The 19,265-nt window shown below is 41.3% G+C and overlaps 1 protein-coding gene and 1 pseudogene across 2 annotated transcripts in view; one reads left to right on the forward strand and one right to left on the reverse strand.

Annotated features, from left to right (window-relative positions):
* Positions 1–19,265, forward strand: part of PPIP5K1 (diphosphoinositol pentakisphosphate kinase 1) — a 48,424-nt gene that overhangs the window by 20,349 nt on the left and 8,810 nt on the right. The window contains exons 29-30 of the mRNA XM_081112541.1: positions 3,513–3,695; positions 5,151–5,288. Of these exons, the coding sequence (XP_080968667.1) occupies positions 3,513–3,695; positions 5,151–5,288 (321 nt within the window). The remainder of the gene's footprint in view (positions 1–3,512; positions 3,696–5,150; positions 5,289–19,265) is intronic.
* Positions 683–941, reverse strand: LOC308534195 (small nuclear ribonucleoprotein E-like; annotated as a pseudogene). The gene has a single exon. The product of its transcript is annotated as a small nuclear ribonucleoprotein E-like (transcript).

A 19,265-nucleotide genomic window follows, 5' to 3' on the forward strand; every position in this document is an offset into this window, starting at 1 on the left:
AAAACTGAAGGGCTGTGCTCTCTTTGTAGGGTATGGCAGGAGAACCCCAGGGCTCACTCCCTGTTTTATCTTTTATATCTTTTAAAATTTATTTTAGAGGAAGGGAGAGAGAGAGAAAGAAAGAAAGAAACATCAATGTGAGAAACATCGATCGTTTGCCTCCCACATGTGCCCTGACCGGGATCAAACCCACAACCTGGGTATGTGCCTTGACCAGGAATTGAACCCACCACTTTTTGGTGTGCGGGATGATGTTCCAATCAACTGAGCAATGTAAATTTTTTTAATAAAAACCATTCTACAGCATTTACTGTCATCTGGCAATAAAATAAGGGTAATGAAAGCAATATTAATAAATGTTTGCCCTAACTGGTTTAGCTCAGTGGATAGAGCATCGGCCTGCAGACTGAAAGGTCCCAGGTTCAATTCCGGTCAGGGGCGTGTACTTTGGTTGCAGGCACATCCCCAGTGGGAGGTGTGCAGGAGGCAGCTGATCGATGTTTCTCTCTCATCGATGTTTCTAACTCTCTATTCCTCTCCCTTCTTCTCTGTAAAAAATCAATAAAATATATATTTTTTAAAAATAAATGTTTAACTATACTTCCAACAAAGGACACCTACAAAACACAAATTGCTTCTCACTAGTTTCTCACTTTGTTAGTCATTTCTAGTTGGAGACACTTTAGAGCAGAGTAATATCTCCTTTTAGCATGATCCGACCTAGTTGTTTTCTTGACTTTTTTTTAGAATGAATCTCTTCTACATCATCTAATACGAGGTTCATAATACTCATCAAAACCAATGATGCAGCCCTCTACCCACATAAACACTTGCTCAAAAAGCCATACCTGAATCCAAGATCTGTTTTGCAAGTATCTGAAGATGAGGCTGATGGGCTGCACCATCACCTGCAGCTTTTGGCCCTGGCCACTGCACGCCATGGTGGAAAGCTAACAAAGACCACACTAAGCCACATGCTACCTCAGAAAGCTAAATCTGGAATCTATCCTTTATATCTTTAGTTTCTTGTGCAGTGTCTCTTGTCTTCCAGATAAATCTAGTTTTGTTATATATAGTTTTCTTCTGTCCAAGCGCTAAGATTTTCTGAGGGAGGTAAAATTAGCTTGGCTTTCTGGCTGGAAAATCCTCCAGGTACTGGTCCTCTCTGTTCCTCAGCTAGTGGCAGGTGCTAGATTTTAGCCTTGTTAGGCCATATAACTCCACTCGGCACTGCTGAAATCTCCCCAGCTTGACTAGCTTATACTTGTTCAATTTATACCCCTGCCCAAGCTCCCATTTGTGCCTGTGACAGGAGCTCTCCATTAAGAGTGGCATGGCTGTACCTTAACATTTAACTTTACACTCTCTGGCCTTCATGTACCATAATCTTCTCCAGAGTAGAACCTCATGTACAAACCCCAACCCCACAGCCTGGGACTTAGACATGGAGACACGTTTCTTAGGGTACAGAATATAGTACCAGGAACTTGGGCCCCTGAAATCTGAGTTAAATTATAGATCTCCTAATTCTCAGGCTCTAGCAGAAAAGATCCAAATTCATAAAGCAGATCCTCAAACCTCTATACCTCTAATTTCCTGAAGCCTTGGTTAGCAGCCTCATCAGTTGAAAAAAAGAAGAATTAATTCTACCAAAAGGAGGAGAGGAAGAAAGTCCTGGAAAATTCAGGTATAGTGCAGGAGGACAAATTCAAGATCTCTTCCAACACCCTGCACAGTTTCTCAGGGGTCTTCTGGCTTTTGTTCTTCTTGTACTTGAGCTTGGGGGCTATAGTGCTTGATAACCAGAATCTGGGATCTAACTCTTAGCAGTAGGAGAAATTTAGACCTATTATATCTCTTGCTGAAAATGATCTAGATTTAATTTGGCCCTCTGGACAGCATGAGAGCTCTACCCCATGGCCAAATCTTGCTTGACTGACTGAGCAATTACAGAGTAGATGTGCTGCCTGCAATTGCCTGTGGCAGATTAGTCACAACATTGTGCCAGTCTACTGTCCCATCATGGCAACAAGTCTGGCTTTGAAATAACAGCTAGAAAAACGGGGCCTGGCTTTAGAAGAGAGGCAAGGGAATGCTGTCTCCTTGCTTTGATGGGAGAACATCTCTCAGCCATCATTGCCTCTATTCCTGATAAGCTTTGGCCACATCCTGACTACGTCAAGTATACATATATGGCCCATTACTAAACTGCACACTGAACTCACCAAAGTAAACTAATATTGGAAAAGAGACTGTGGCTCACTCTTACCCAGAATGTCAGAGTGTGCCAACTATATTTGCCACATCCATTTATTTCCTAGGGACCCACACAACTGTCTGACCATTGGTACAGTTAGTGCTTGAATAGAGCTGAAACCTCTCTTGACATTCAAACTAAGGTCTCTGGAATCCATAGTTTCATGGGATCACCCCATATAACAAGTTCTGGTCTGAGAGTTCTGAGCAGTCATCCTCAGCTACTTTGATCCTACCGTTGCTATACCAACATCCTGTCATCAGGTCTTAAGACCCCATATCTTTTTCCCAGGATCTTTTCCCTACTGTTTCTGGGGCTTCTACATGCCTTTCACTATCTTCAACCTTTTGCAGCTCAATCACATATATCCACAAAGTTTGCCAAGCATATAAAATAATAAGTGGTTCAGGACTGAAGCTTTTCCACTGACCAGCTGAACAAAATGCAATTAGACTTACCAGCAGTAGGAAGAAAACATAAAATTATCTAACTTTTGGCTTCTGTAATGGATACAGTATCTCCAAAGTCCTGAGATTTATGCAAACATTTTTTGAGTCTATATATTTGAACAAGAATAAAGGATAATTAGCCAGTAATAGCATTTTCACATATTGATTCCATTTTTCAAATGCTCTGTTTTACACAGGCTTTCCTGCCAATCTCCTATGCCTGCTGTCTAACAACAGCCATATCTGTGTCTATCTTAGAGTTTGGTCCAGAGAGCTGCCCTGAGCCCTTAGGAGCCTTTTTAGCTTCAAACTTTATCTTGATAACTCTATACCATTCTTGACCTTCTTCTCTGAATGACTTTGAATCTTTTTATCTCTATCCCAATCTCATAAATATATTAGACTGAGAAGTGGGACCTATCTAGAGTTTGTGCAAGAATGATCTGGGATACTGGGCCTCTAGACAAGGCTCCCACAGAACTCCAAAGCCAGCTTACCCCTGTTCAGAATGATGTGACTTCTGTCTGCACTGACTGAATTATGCTCAATGAGAAAGGGGAGGGCCTTATTGTATGATGAGGTCTTACTAGCCCCTTCTTTTAGACTTTCTGTGTGATGCCAACTCTCTTTTCCTGCAAGAGATTCCCAGTGGCTCTGACTATCTCTGCTTCTTTCTCAGCTCACTTTTGAACTGAGTGGCTCCACTTCCAGTAATGCTTGTGCCAGTCAGTGCCCCCCTCATTGTCTCTCCCTCTTCTCTTTCTTTATCTTTGTGCTTCCTGCCGTGGTACCCCTACCCCCTGCAGAGCTGCTGGATGACCAGCACCCTGTGGTCCGGTTGCTGCGCCGTTTTTCCTCTGACTGCTCAGGGGGCCAGCCAGTCTCCTTGGATGCCACGCTGGCGCATCACCTGCACCAGTGCTCCTACCACCTGCGCCTCTTCCGGAACTGGCTGCGCTCAGGCCAGGATGACCCCGAGTGCCTCTACGGTACCCCCTGCCACCAAGCTGGCTGCTGCCACTACCCTGGCTGAGACCGACTGCTTTGCTTATTGCACTTCTGGCAGGAGAGCCCACTTAATCCTTTCTTTTATTTAACCTCAGGTTATGTGACTTGCATTTTAGTTGCTTGGATGGGATTGGGGCCAGACTGCCTGGTAGTTATAGCACTGGCTGCTCATTCCTTCCTCACTGCCTCCTAATGCTACCCATTCCCAATTCTATTCAGTACAGGGTTAGTTTCTTGCCCTGGATTCTGTTCTTATCTCTATAACCTTCTACTACCACCATCTTCAAATCCAAACATTTTTCTACCCACTCTGAGGATCTAGAGACTGTACCTCTCTTGCTCTCCTACCACTAGAATACAGGGGGAAATTGAGGCACAGAAATCTCAGTCGAATCCTTGAAGCAAACAAGAGCCAGAGGTTAGAAGATAATCAGGTATAATTCTTTTGATGTTTTAGTTATTAGTGAACAGGAGGCTATGTCTTGCATAGGTATTGCTGTCCTGCCTCCTCTTAGTTCATTTAGGGAGACATGGAGGAGGCACGGGAAAGACTGGGGACTGAAAAAGTGGTTGAGATGTGTGCTTCTTGGTTCTCCAATGGGGACATTTTTTCAATAGGCCCTGGGATTAGGATTTAGGTTTTCCCTATATCCTACTCAGAGTGGTGGACCTACATTGGAATTATTGGGTTCAGAGCAGAGAATCAGTATTTATTATTTCTCCTAAGGGAGTTTCCTCATTTTCCTGATGGGATGGAAAAATCCTAACAAGTCTGGGGTCTTCCAGTGAGAACAGAAGGGAGAAGCTTTGATGTGATGGAAATGACCAAGAAAGAACTTCCATTCCCCAGCCTATTCATGCATGTGATTTTCCTGGGCTGAGCTCCATATGTACTGCATGCCTTCCAGCTTGCTTCCAAATATTCTAGCCTTTCTACCCATATCCTAAATCTGCATGAACCCCTTCTCAGATTACATGTCCTCCACCTTAATCTGGTTCTCTTATACATGACCCCTGAAATCTGCTATTTCTTTCCAGCTCCATGACCTCCCTAACCTCATTTAGACCTACAGTTTCACCCCTTACGTATGGACTTTTTGTTTTATTCCCCAAGAAAGTATAAGAACAATGTAGGTGTTTACCCTATTGGGATGCTGTTTATTTTCCCATGGGACATTGCAAGCTCTCCATAGGTAGGATGAGAGGTGTTTTACCTGGAGGCCTTAGCCAGTAGACTTTTTAGGAAGTCTGAAGGTGACAGAAATAGACTTCTACTGGGGCTCTAAAGAGTTCCCTCTCATGAGAATCTTGGATTCCCCACACTCCAAAAGCCATCAACTCTTCTGATGGCTCTCAGGGATTCTCCATGCTTCCTTGGCCAGTGGGGGTATATCTGGCAGGAATAATATTGACTTTGCCCGTCTCTTTTCTAACAGGATTTGAAGGGTGCTCCATGGTGCCTACCATCTACCCCCTAGAAACGCTGCATAATGCCCTTTCCCTGCATCAAGTAAGTGAATTCTTGAGTGGAGTCTGCCAGCGCCACACTGATGCCCAAGCACAGGCATCTGCAGGTATGGAGAATACTCTTGTTTTGTATCCCTATTTCTGCCTTCATTCCCATGCTTTCTAGAACATGAGTAAAAACTTAAAAATATAGGCACTCCAAATACATACAAAAAAAAGACTTGAAAAAAAATATGTTTAATTGTAGGCCAACTCAAAATAATAGAAAAATCATTCCGTCCCAAATTAATTTATAAATTTAGTGTGATCCAATAAAATACTGTTGGTTTTCTAAAGTCAGACAGATCAATTCTGAAGTTCTCATTGAAAAATAAACAAGCAAGAATAGCCAGGAAAACCTTGATTTTAAAACATTATATAAAAATTTTACTAAAAAAGTGTAATATTGGTATATGAATAGACAGAGAGCAATCAAACAAAGTAGTAAATTTAGAAATAGATGAAGTTAGCATTTCAAAATATTGGGGGAAAGATATACTTTTCAATAAATGGAGTTGGAACAATTGAATATTCATTTGGCAAAAATTAAAATTGAATCCATACTTCATGCTATATACCAGTATAAACTCCATATAAATCAGAGATCTAAATGTAAAACTTAAACCATGCAATAGGTAGCTCCAAGGGCTTCTCCTTTTACTGAAACACCAAAAAAATCAAGCAAAAACTGATACAGTCAACTTTATCAGAACTCTGGAAAATAGTCAAAGGTTTGCAACTACCAGGAAAATTCTGAATCAAGAAGGAGGTAACCTAAAAATGGCAGGAAGCTTTCCAATATTTTTACTTGACCTCCTCCCACTCCTGTCCCCACCTCGGTAGCAGTCGTGAACATGGCAACCCATGCTCTCAAGGTGGGACCCTAGTCTCTGGTTCCAGAGGGAGCAGAATAGACTTTATTCTCCAAGATTTGTATTCGTTCTAATTTGTGTGTAGGCTACCTGAAGGACTGACACAGGGTGCTTACCTTTGTTGCACCTAACTTGGAACTCACTCAGTATATAAATGTGGCTATGCAGAGGATATTACTTGAAAACACTGTAAAGCAAATGAACATGATGTCTGGGACAAAAATTATAGTTGAGGCAAACAATAGGCATACGGAAAGCCTGGGAAGAGAGTTTCTTTAGGAAATTAGTCATTCAAAAGCACCCACATACACTGGTAAATTTAAAAAGCTATGCACATGCCTGGGAAAGGACATCTGAGCATAACATACATGAGAAGACCCTAACTCTAGATTCAACACAAGCAGGGAGTGAAGGCTAAGGCAGTGTTGTAAATAGTCTGGCTAAGTGTTGAAGGAGTACCTCAACATAGAACCAATCTGCAAACACTGTGAGAACTCCTCTCTCCTTTCCTCCTTTCTACTCCTTTCCCTCCTTCCCCCCTCTCTCTTTTTATTCCTGATATATTCAAGGAAATCCTTATCAAAGCCCTAGCTGAACATAAACCAAAGTAACAAAGATTTCACAGACTGCACATGACAAAGAAGACAGACTTTATAAAAATAGTTTAGAAAAATCACTAAACAGTCTAGCCAGTGTGACTCAGTAGTTGAGTGTCAACCCATGAACCAAGGGGTCACTGGTTCAATTCCCAATCAGGGCACATGCCCAGGTTGCAGCTTGATCCCCAGTAGGAGACATGCAGGAGGCAGTCGATTGGTGTTTCTATCTCTCTGTCCCTCTCCCTTCCTCTATCTCTAAAAATCAATAAAAACATACTTTAAAAAAAAAAAGAAAATGAAAAATCACTAAACAGCTGTAGATCACGGCAAACAACAAAAAGAAACCCTGAAGGGAGAGGGGCAATTTGATTTTCAGAGTTAATACATTATAATAGTAAAAATGTCCTTTTTTCAACTGAAAGAATTATATAATATGCATAGAAACAAGACAGTGTGATCTTTTACAGAGAAAATTAACAGAAATAATCCTTGAGGAAACAGACATTAGATTTTCTAGACAAATAGTGTAAATAAGGAAAGGAATCCAGGTTCAGAGAACTAAAGGAAATCAGGAGAATGATGTCTCAACAAATAGAGAATATCATTAAAGTGATAGAAAATATCAAAAGAAACCAAACAAATTCTGAGGCTGGAAAGTATAACAGAAATGACAAATTTGCTAGAGGATTTCTTAGAAGATTTTAACAGGCGGAAGAAAGAATCAGCAAACTTAAAGATAGGTCATTTGAAAAAATATCCAGTCTGAAGAGGAGAAATTGAAAAGAATGAAGAAAAATGAACAAAGCCAAAGAGATTTGTGGGACACAAAGAGATATGTGCATATTATGCACAAAGAGATATGTGCATAATGGGAGTTCTAGAAGAAGAGAGAGAAAAAGAGTAGAAAAAATAATTGAAGAAATAATGGCTGAAAACTTCTCAAATTTGATAGATACAAATATATACAACCTAGTAGTTGGAAGATAAATGTAAAGAGAGCTACTCTGCGACACATTTAAATCAAGTTGGCAAAGACAAAGACAGAGAAAACCTTTTGTTTTGGTTTGTTTTTTGTTAATCATCACCTAAGGATATTTTTCCATGGATTTTTTTTTTTTTTTTAGAGAGAGTGGAAGGGAGAGGGAGAGACACAGAGAGAGAAACATGAATGTGAAAGAGAACACATTGACTAGTTGCCTCCCGCACACAACCCAACCAGAGCTAAGGATCAAGCCTTCAACTGAGGTACAATCCCTTGACCAGAATTGAACCCAGGACCCTTCAGTTAGTAGCCAGTGTTCTATCCACTGAGCAAAATCTGCTAGGGTGAGAAAGTCTTGTGGCTCAGTGGTTGAGTGTCAACCCTGGAATCAAGAGGTCATCAGTTTGATTCCCAGTCAAGGCACATGCCCGGGTTACAGGCTCAATCCCCAGTTGGGGGTGTGCAGGAGGCAGCCAATCAATGATGTTTCTCTCATTGATGTTTCTATCTTTTTATCCCTCTCCCTTCCGCTCTATCTCTAAAAATCAATAAAAACATATTTTTTAAAAACCTTGAAAGTAGCAAGAGAAAAGCAACTTATAGGAGTCATCTTAATAAGATTAACAACCCATTTCTCATCAGAAACTATAGAGACCATGGCGTGGGGAGGAGAAGGGGCAGGCTAGAAAGGGTCAGTGGGGGAGAGGAGAGGGGAAAGGGGACATATGTAGTACTTTCAACAATAAAAATTTAAAAAGAAAAGAAAAATAAAGAAACCATAGAGGCCAGAAAGCAGTGGGATGATGTATTTAAAATGCCAGAAGAAAAAACACTATCAATCAAGAATTCTATATCTGGCCGAAACCGGTTTGGCTCAGTGGATGGAGCGTTGGCCTGCGGACTGAAAGGTCCCAGGTTCGATTCTGGTCAAGGGCATGTACCTGGGTGGCGGGCATATCCCCAGTAGGAGATGTGCAGGAGGCAGTTGATCGATGTTTCTCTCTCATCGATGTTTCTGACTCTCTATCTCTCTCTCTTCCTCTCTGTAAAAAATCAATAAATTATATTAAAAAAAAAAGAATTCTATATCTGGCAAAACTTCAAAAATGAAGAATTAATTAAAACATTTCGAGGTCAACAGAAGTAGAAGGAGTTTGTCACTAGTAGACCTGTGCTACAAGAAATACTAAAAGGAGGCTTTTAGGCTGAAATAAAAGGACACTAGACAGTAACTTGAAGCCATAACAAAAAATAACTCTCATAAAGGTAATTACATTGGTAAATATAAAAGTCAGCATTATAGTATTTTTATTTGTAGCTCCTCTTTTGTTTCATATATGAATTAACACAGAAATCAATACAAAATCACTATAAGTCTATGTTAATGGGCATATACCATATAAAGATATAATTTGTGACAATAACAACATAAAGTGGGGTAATAGCTTTATAAGAGTAGAGTTTTTGTATGTTATTGAAGCTAAATTGCTATAGATCCAAATAAGATTATTATAAATTTAGGATGTTATGTGTAATCCCTACGGTAACCACTAAGAAAATATCTAAAACCTATCTAGAAAAGGAAATAAGAAGGGAATCAAAATGGTTTGCTACAGCCCTAGCTGATTTGGCTCAGTGGATAGAGCGTTGGTCTGTGGACTGAAGGGTCCTGGGTTCAATTCCAGTCAGGGGCACGTGTCCGGGTTGCAAGAGGCAGCTGATCAGTGATTCTCTGTCATCATTGATGTTTCTATCTCTCCCCCCCTTCCTCTCTGAAATCAATAAAAATATATTTTTTAAAAATGGTTTGCTACAAGAAAATTAATTAAACACAACAGACGGCCATAATAGAGGAAATGAGGAACAAATAATTTATATGACATATAAAAAGCATAGCAAAATGGCAGAAGTAAGCCCTTCCTCATCAGTAATTATTTTAAATGTAAATGAATAAAACTCTCCAAACAAAAGGCATAGATTGGCAGGATGGATTTAAAAAAAAAATTATCCAACTATATGTTTTTACAGGAGACTCAATTTAGCTCAGTGGATAGAGCACCAGCCTGAGGACTGAAGGGTTCGATTCAGGTCTAGGGCAAGTACCTCAATTGCAGGCCGATCCCCAACCCCAGTCAGGGTACATCATGAGGCAACCATGAATGTGTCTCTCTGTCTCTCCCCATCCCTTTCACTCTCTCTAAAAATTAATGGGAAAATATCCTTGGGTGAGGATTAACAAAACAAAAAGAGAGAGAGAGAGAGAGAGAGAGAGAGAGAGAGAGAGAGAGAGATTTTCAATTTAGACTCAAAGACACAAATAGGTTGAAAGTGAAAGGATTTATTTCATGCAAATAATAACCAAGTGAGCCCTCACCGGTTTGGCTCAGTGGATAGAGCGTCGTCCTGTGGACTGAGGGGTCCCGGGTTTGATTCCGGTCAAGGGCATGTACCTTGGTTGTGGGCGCATCCTCAGTGGCGGGTGTGCAGAAGGTGGCTGATCTATGTTTCTCTCTCTTTTTTTTTTTTTTTAAATATATTTTATTGATTTTTTAGAGAGAAGGAAGGGAGAGAGATAGAGAGTTAGAAACATCGATGAGAGAGAAACATCGATCAGCTGCCTCCTGCACATCTCCTACTGGGGATGTGCCGCAACCCAGGTACATGCCCTTGACCGGAATCGAACCCGGGACCCTTCAGTCCGTAGGCCGACGCTCTATCCACTGAGCCAAACCGGTTTCGGCGATGTTTCCCTCTTATTGATGTTTCTAACTATCCCTCTCCCTTCCTCCCTATTGATTTTATTAAAAAATCAATAAAATATATTAAAAATAATATAATAACCAGGTGAGAGCTAGGGTATACTAATGTCAGGAAAAAATAGTCTTTAAGTCAAAAAATTTTAGACAGCCTGGCTAGCGTGGCTCAGTGGTTGAGCATCGACCTATGAACCAGGAGGTCACAGTTCAGTTCACAATCAGGGCACATGCCCAGGTTGTGGGCTTGGTCCCCACACCAGTGTGGGGTGGGCAAGGGGCAGCCAATCGATGACTCTCTCATTAATGTTTATTTTCTTTTTTTAAATGTATTTTTATTGATTCAGAGAGAGAAAGGGAGAGGGAGAGAGAGATAGGAAGCATCAATGATGAGAGAGAATCACTGATCGGCTGCCCCCTGCATGCCCCCACTGGTGATCGAGCCCGCAACCCAGGCATGTACCTTGACCAGGAATCTAACTGTGACCTCCTGGTTCATAGATCGCTGCTCAACCACTGAGCTACACCGGCCAGGCTCATCATTGAAGTTTCTACCTCTCTCCCTTCCTCTCTGAAATTAATAAAAACATATTTTAGCCCTAGCCAGTTTGGCTCAATGGATAGAGTGTCAGCCTGCAGACCAAAGGGTCCCAGATTCCATTCTAGTCAAGGGCACGAACCTCAGTTGCAGACTCCTTCCTGGCCTGGGCCCTGGTCAGGGCTCATGCTGAAGGCAACCAATCAATGTGTTTCTTTCACATTGATATTTCTGTCTTTTCCTCTCTCTTCCACTCTCTCTAAAAATCAATGGAGAGCATTATGCTAAGCAAAATAAGCCAGTCAGAGAAAGATAAAAATCACATGATCTCACTCATTTGTGGAATATAATGAACAACATAAACTGATGAACAAAAACAGATCCAAAGACAGAGAAGCATCGATCACACAGTCAAACCTCAGAGGGAAGGTACGGAAGGGTGGGGGTATGGAGAAGAGATCAACCGAAGGACTTATACGCATGCATATAAGCCTAATCAATGGACACAGACACCAGGGGGGTGAGGGCATGAGTGGGGAGTGGGGGGCAATGGAGGAATAAGGATACATATGTTATACCTTAATCAATAAAGAAAAAATAAATAACATTTAAAAATCAATGAAAAAATGTCCTTGGGTAAGGATTAAAGATCAAAACAAGACAAATATATTTAAAAAACATTTTTTATGAGACAGAGATCATTACATATTAATAAATGTCAATTCATCAAGAAGATTTGATTATAAACATATACCAAACAACAGAGCCCCAAAATAGTAAACATTGACAGAATTGAAGGGAGAAATAGATAGTTCTACAATAATAGTTGGAGACTTCAATACTTTTTTTTTTTTTTAATCATCACTGGAGGACATGTTCACTGATTTTTTCTAGAGTGAGAGGAATGGAGAGAAATAAACATCGATGTGAGAGAGAACCATCTATTAGCTACTCTTCCTTCCCCTGCCATGTGCCCCGATCAGAACTGGGGATCAAACTTGCAACCTAGGTATGTGTCCCAACCTGGAATTGAACCCATGATGTGTCAGTGTATGATACAATGCTCCAACCAACTGAGCCACACTGTCCAGGGCTATCCCACTTTTACTAAGGGATAAGTAGCTATAGACAGATGATCAATAAGGACACAGAATTTGAACAACACCATCAGTCAACTAAACCTAACAGACAATATAGAACATTCCACCCAACAAGAGCAGAAGATTCTTCTTTTTTTATTAAGTTTATTGGGGTGACATTGGTTAATAAAACTAGGTTTTATTATAGGTTTCAAGTGTACAATTCTATAATACATAATCTGTATATTGTATTGTGTGTTTACCACACAAAAATCTTTTTCTGTCACCATATATTTGGCCCCTTTTATCTTTTACTATCCCCACCCCTCATTCCCTCTAATACTGTTGTCTGTGTCTATGAGTTTTTGTTCCTTTTTCTTGTTTGTTTATTTGTTGCTTTTAGTTTTATATCCCACATATGAGTGAAATTATATTGTTCTTGACTTTTTCTGTCTGACTTATTTCACTCAGTATGATATTCTCAAGCTCTACCCATGTTGTTGCAAATGGCAGTATTTCATCTTTTTATGGCTGAATAGTATTCCATTGTATATATGTACCACATATTCTTTATCCACTCATCTATTGACGGATACTTCAGTTGTTTTCATGTCTTGGCCACTGTGAATAATGCTGCAGTAAACATAGGGGTGCATATATATTTGCAAATAAATGTTTACAAATGTTTGGGGTAGATACCCAGAAGAGGAGTTCGCTGGGTCATATGGTAACTCTATTGTTAATTTTTAAAAATATGTTTTTATTGATTTCATAGAGGAAGGAGAGAGAGAGGAATATCAATGATGAGAGAGAATAATTGATCAGCTGCCTCCTACATGCCCCCTATTGGGGGGATTGAGCCCATAACCTGGGCATGTATCCTGACTGGGAATTGAACCTTACTGATAAGGGTTAGCTAGCTAGCTTAATTAGGCAGACAGGAAGGCGGTGTCCAGAGAGGATAGAGGCATCTTGGCCTGAACAATTAAAACAGCCATAAATTAGATAAAAAACCAGCCCTGACCTGAGCAACTGGGAAAGCCATAAGTGGTAATAAAACATCTCTGGCCAGGACAACTGGGAGAAAGCCTTAGGGTAGATCAAAAGCAACTCCAACCTGAATAGATAAGATGGATATATGAAAAAAATAGAGAAATGCCACAGAATTAGGGGGGAGGAAGACATAAATTCACAAAAAATAAAAGTCACAGAATATTGGGAAGAAGGAAACATATTTTCAGAAAGGATAGAGGAATGTTACAAGATAAGGGGAGAGGAAGTGGGGAGTACCACATAGGCTTTGAGCTTTGAAACTAATACTATGTAGCAGAATGACCAATGAGGAAAACAAGGGGGTCCCAAATTAAGGAAAGAGTCTAATTTAAAAAGGTCATGTTCAGACAAAAAACTGCAGCATAGAGAGAAACCAAGATGGCGGCATAGGTAAACACTGGAAATTGCTGCCTTGCACAACTTCAAAAATACAACTAAAAGACAAAATGGACATCATCTAGAACCACAGGAAGGCTGGCTGAGTGGAAATTCTACAACTAGAAGGAAAGAGAAAAGCATACCAAGACTCAGAGGAGCTGCGATGCGGAAGTAAAGTACAGAGGTACAGAGGAGCATGCGGAGAGGGCTGGCAGCAGAGGACATGGTTGTCTTTTTCAATTGGTAGGGAGTCTCAAGCTCTGAGCTCCAGTTCCAGGTAAGTCTCTGGGGAGCCAGACTCATATGGGAGAAACTGGACTGTCTGGCATTGGTTGGAACTCGAGGGCAGCTTTCTCTCAGAGATGCTTGCAGCGATTGCTGGGACACTGAGAAGCGGGGCCTCTGAGAGCAGCCATAGCTGCTTGCTCTGCCCTGTTGATCCCCTGGGACCCCTGCCCACACAAGCTGTGCACCGGCTTTGCATATGAAAGGCCTGGCCCTTTGCAATCTGAAAATTACCTAACAAACTGCAGCTGGCCCAAGGCTCCAAGGCAACTCGCATTGTTTCACAGCTGAGCTCCTGCTGGGTAGCCTCAGGCAGAGGCTAGATTAGCACCTCCTTAGAGATCCAGGAGCCAGTGTGCCCGGTGGTCAGTGGGACCATCCAGATTGCAGCTCCTCAGATCCATAAAGGACACACTCAGGGGGCAGACTCAGTGAGCACCAAAGCCCCACTGAAGCAAGTCTTGCCCTGGAGAGGTGTCTCCAGCACAGAAGTTCTCCCACTGTAGACACAGCTGATTCTCCCAGCCAATTGGCCTGGAGGTCAATTCCTCCCAGTGATACCTACAACAATCAAGGCTTAACTACAACAAGACTGTGCAGAAAGCCCACAAGGGTGTGCACCAAGAGTGTCCACCTCAGGAAATTGGGGAGGATGAGCCACTGAGCCCTATAGGACACTTAGCACAGAAAGCCACTCTATCAACACAGGGAAGCATAAAAAATGTGGAGACAAAGAAACAGGACACAAATGACAGAAATGGAGGAAAGCAAACTACTGGATCTAGAGTTCAAAACCACACTTTTAAGGTTTTTCAAGAACTTTCTAGAAACCACCGATAAATTTAGTAAGGCCCTCAAAAAGTCTGGTGAGACTGCCGATAAATGTAGTGAGACCCTCAAGAAATCTAGTGAGACCCTTGAGGTTTTGAAAAAGGACAAACTAAAAATTAAGCATACACTGACTGAAATAAAGGTTACTATGCAGAGTTCCAACAGCAGACTAGAGGATCGCAAGAATCAAGTCAAAGATTTGAAATATGAAGAAGCAAAAAACACCCAACCGGAAAAACAAAATGAAAAAAGAATCCAAAAATATCAAGATAGTGTAAGGAGCCTCTGGGACAGCTTCAAGCGTACCAACATCCAAATTATAGGGTTGCCAAAAGAAGAGAGAGCGAGATATTGAAAACCTATTTGAAGAAATAATGACAGAAAACTTCCCCTACAAGTCCAGGATGCACAGAGAACCCCAAACAAAAGGAATCCAAAGAGGACCACACCAAGACACATCATAATTAAAATGCCAAGAGCAAAAGACAAAGAGAGAATCTTAAAGCAGCAAGAGAAAGAAAGTCAGTTACCTACAAGGGAGTACCCATACGACTGTCAGCTGATTTCTCAACAGAAACTTGGCAGGCCAGAAGAGAGTGGCAAGAAATATTCATGACGTTGCAAATGGTAAGAGTTCCTTCCTTTTTAGAGCAGCATAGTATTCCATCGTGTAGATGTACCACAGTTTTCTAATCCATTCATCTACTGATGGGCACTTAGGCTGTTTCCAGATCTTAGCTATGGTGAATTGTGCTGCTATGAACATAGGGGTGCATATATCCTTTCTGATTGGTGTTTCTGGTTTCTTGGGATATATTCCTAGAAGTGGGATCACAGGGTCAAATGGGAGTTCCATTTTCAGTTTTTTAAGGAAACTCCATACTGTCTTCCATAGTGGCTGCACCAGTCTGCATTCCCATAACCAATGGACATAAGACACTGGGGGATAGGAGAGACTAGGGGACTGTCTAGGGCGGGGGGATAAAATGGACACATATGTAATACCCTTTGTAATACTTTAAGCAATAAATTAAAAAAAAGAAAAAAGAAATATTCAAAGTGATGAATGCCAAGAACCTACAACCAAGATTACTTTATCCAGCAAAGCTATCATTCAGAATTGAAGATCAGGTAAAGAGCTTCACAGATAAGGAAAAGCTAAAGGAGTTCATCACCACCAAACCAGTATTATATGAAATGCTAAAAGGTATCCTTTAAGAAGAGGAAGAAGAAGAAAAAGGTAAAGATACAAATTATGATCAACAAATACACATCTATCAACAAGTGAATCTAAAAATCAAGTGAATAAATAATCTGATGAACAGAATAAACTGGTGATTACAATAGAATCAGGGGCATAGAAAGGGAGTGGACTGACTATTCTTGCAGGGAAAAGGGGTGTGGGGGGTGCGGGAAGAGACTGGACAAAAATCGTGCACCTATGGATGAGGACAGTGCGAGGGGAGGGGGGAGAGGGGGGAGGGTGGGGTGGGAACTGGGTGGAGGGGAGCTATGGGGGGAAAAAAGAGGAACAATTCTAATAATCTGAACAATAAAGATTTAATTTAAAAAAAAACAACTACAGCATATATAAACTAGAGACAAAGGGACACAAGACAGGATTTTTAGGGTTTAAAATTTTTCCCATTAGAGAGAGGGAGGGGGATTCCCATTTGGAGGCCCCTCCCCAGTGGGTCCCCTTTGGGGACACCCCTGCCCAGATGGAGTTTGTATATGCTTCCAATAAACTTACACATTTGTATTAAAGAAATCTATTAGTCCACGAGTTTATTCTTCAAACTTCATAAGGACAAAGCCCCACGAAAGAATATGCACCCCAAATCCCCCATTTCATATATGGTAGGTCAACACTCAACCATTGAGCCACACCAGCCTGGCTCTATTGTTAATTTTTTGAGGAGCCTTCATACTGTTTTCCATGGTGGCTACACCAATTTATATTTCTACCAGCAATGACTGAGGGTCCCTTATTCTCTACAACCTCTCCATCTTATTACTTTACTTGTTAATAATAGGCATTCTAACAGTTGTGAGGTGGTAGCTAGTGAAGTTAAGCATCTTTGCATATATCTGTTGGCAAATTTCTGTCTTCTTTTTTTTTTTTTGATGGGTTTTTTTTTTCTTTTAATTAAATCTTTATTGTTCAGATTATTACATTTGTCCCTCTTTTTTTTCCCCCATAACTCCCCTCCTCCCAGTTCCCACCCCACCCTCCGCCCTCACTCCCCACCCACTGTCCTCATCCATAGGTGCACGATTTTTGTCCAGTCTCTTCCTGCATCTCCCACACCCCTTTCCCCCCCAAGAATAGTCAGTCCATTCCCTTTCTATGTCCCTGATTCTATTATAATCAACAGTTCATTCTGTTCATCAGATTATTTATTCACTTGATTCTTAGATTCACTTGTTGATAGATGCATATTTGTTGTTCATAATTTGCATCTTTACCTTTTTCTTCCTCTTACTCTTCTTAAAGGATACCTTTCAGCATTTCATATAATCCTGGTTTGGTGGTGATGAACTCCTTTAGCTTTTCCTTATCTGTGAAGCACTTTATCTGACCTTCAATTCTGAATGATAGCTTTGCTGGATAAAGTAATCTTGGTTGTAGGTTCTTGGTATTCATCACTTTGAATATTTCTTGCCACTCCCTTCTGGCCTGCAAAGTTTCTGTTGAGAAATCAGCTGACAGTCGTATGGGTATTCCCTTGTAGGTAACTGAGTTTCTTTCTCTTGCTGTTTTTAAGATTTTCTCTTTGTCTTTTGCTCTTGGCATTTTAATTATGATGTGTCTTGGTGTGGTCCTCTTTGGATTCCTTTTGTTTGGGGTTCTCCGCGCTTCTTGGACCTGTAAGTCCATTTCTTTCACCAGGTGGGGGAAGTTTTCTGTCATTATTTCTTCAAATAGGTTTTCAATATCTTGCTCTCTCTCATCTTCTGGCACCCCTATAATTCTGATGTTGGTTCGCTTGAAGCTGTCCCAGAGGCTCCTTACACTATCCTCGCATTTTTGGATTCTTTTTTCATTTTGCTTTTCCGGTTGGGTGTTTTTTGCTTCCTCGCATTTCAAATCATTGACTTGATTCTTGCGCTCCTCTGGTCTGCTGTCGGGAGTCTGTATAATATTCGTTATTTCAGTCCGTGTATGCTTAATTTCTAGTTGGTTCCCCAATATACGATCGAGGGTCTCATTAGTTTTCTTGTAGATCTCATTAAGTTTATCGGCGGCTTCTAAACAGTTCTTGAGAGACCTTAAAAGTGTGGTTCTGAACTCTATATCTTCCATTGACAATTTTGTCCTGTTTCTTTGTCTCCGCATTTTGTTATGCTTCCTTGGTGCACCCCCTAGTGGTCTTTGTGCGCAGTCTTATAAACCTTGATTGTTGTAGCTAATACCAGGGAGGGTTTGACCTCCAGGCCAAGTGGCTATGAGAATCAGCTGTTTCTGCAGTGAGAGAACTTCTGTCCTCTAGGGAGGTGCTAATCTAGCCTTTGCCTGAGGCTATCTGGCAAATGCCTCTGTGCAGGGCTTGGGCGGGGCGGGTCGCACAGGATCAACAGGGTGGGCCTGAGAGAGCAGTGATGGCGGCTCTCAGTCCTGTCCCCAGGGGCTCTGCCTCTCTGAGTCCCAGCAATGGCTGCAAACCTCGGAGAGAAAGCTGTACTCGCTCTGACCGAAGCCAGACAGTCCCGCTTCTCCCGTTTGAGTCTGGGTCCCTAAAGACTCGCCGGGATCTGGAGCTCAGAGTCTGCGACTCCCTCCTGATTGAAAACGCCAACCGCGCCCTCCGCCGCCAGCCCGCTCGCGCACTCCGCACCTCAGAATTTGACTTCAGCACTGCGCCTCCTCTGAGTGTCCGTATGCGTTTCTCTTTCCTCCTAGTTGTAGGACTTCCACTCAGCCAGCGTTCCTGTGGTTCTGGGTGATGTCCCTTCCGTTTTTTGGTTTCACTTTTGAAGTAGTTGTTCAAAGCAGCAAACTCCGGCGTTAACCTATGCCGCCATCTTGGTTCTCTCTCAATTTCTGTCTTCTTGAGAGAAGTGTGTGTTGAGGTTCTCTGCCCATTTTTCAATTGGATTGTTTGCTTTTATGGTGTTGAGTCATATGAGTTCTTCATATATTTTCAATATTAACTAACCCCTTGTTGGAGCTATCATTTGAAAATATCTTCTCCCATTCTGTTGGTTGCTTTTTTGTTGGTTTTTTTTGGAAGGTTTCTTGTGCTGTGCAGAAGCTTTTTAGTTAGATATAATCTCATTTATTTATTTTTGCTTTTTCTTCCTTTGCCTTTGGGGTAATACAGATTGTTCTGAAGTATACATTAAATAGTCTCCAGATAAACCATATGTTAGGCCACAAAAGAATTCTTTAAAAAAAAATTATATATATATATATATATATATATATATATATATGTATATATATATATATATATATATAAAATTGATTTTTTACAGAGAGGAAGGGAGAGGGATAGAGAGTTAGAAACATCAATGAGAGAGAAACATCGATCAGCTGCCTCCTGCACATCTCCTACTGGGGATATGCCCGCAACCCAGGTACATGCCCTTGACCGGAATCGAACCTGAGACCCTTGAGTCCGCAGGCCGACACTCTATCCACAGAGCCAAACCAGTTAGGGCAAGAGTTCTA

The sequence above is a fragment of the Myotis nattereri genome (assembly GCF_964212035.1).
Source record: "Myotis nattereri genome assembly, chromosome: 1".
In the NCBI taxonomy this organism is placed as follows: Eukaryota; Metazoa; Chordata; class Mammalia; order Chiroptera; family Vespertilionidae; genus Myotis; species Myotis nattereri.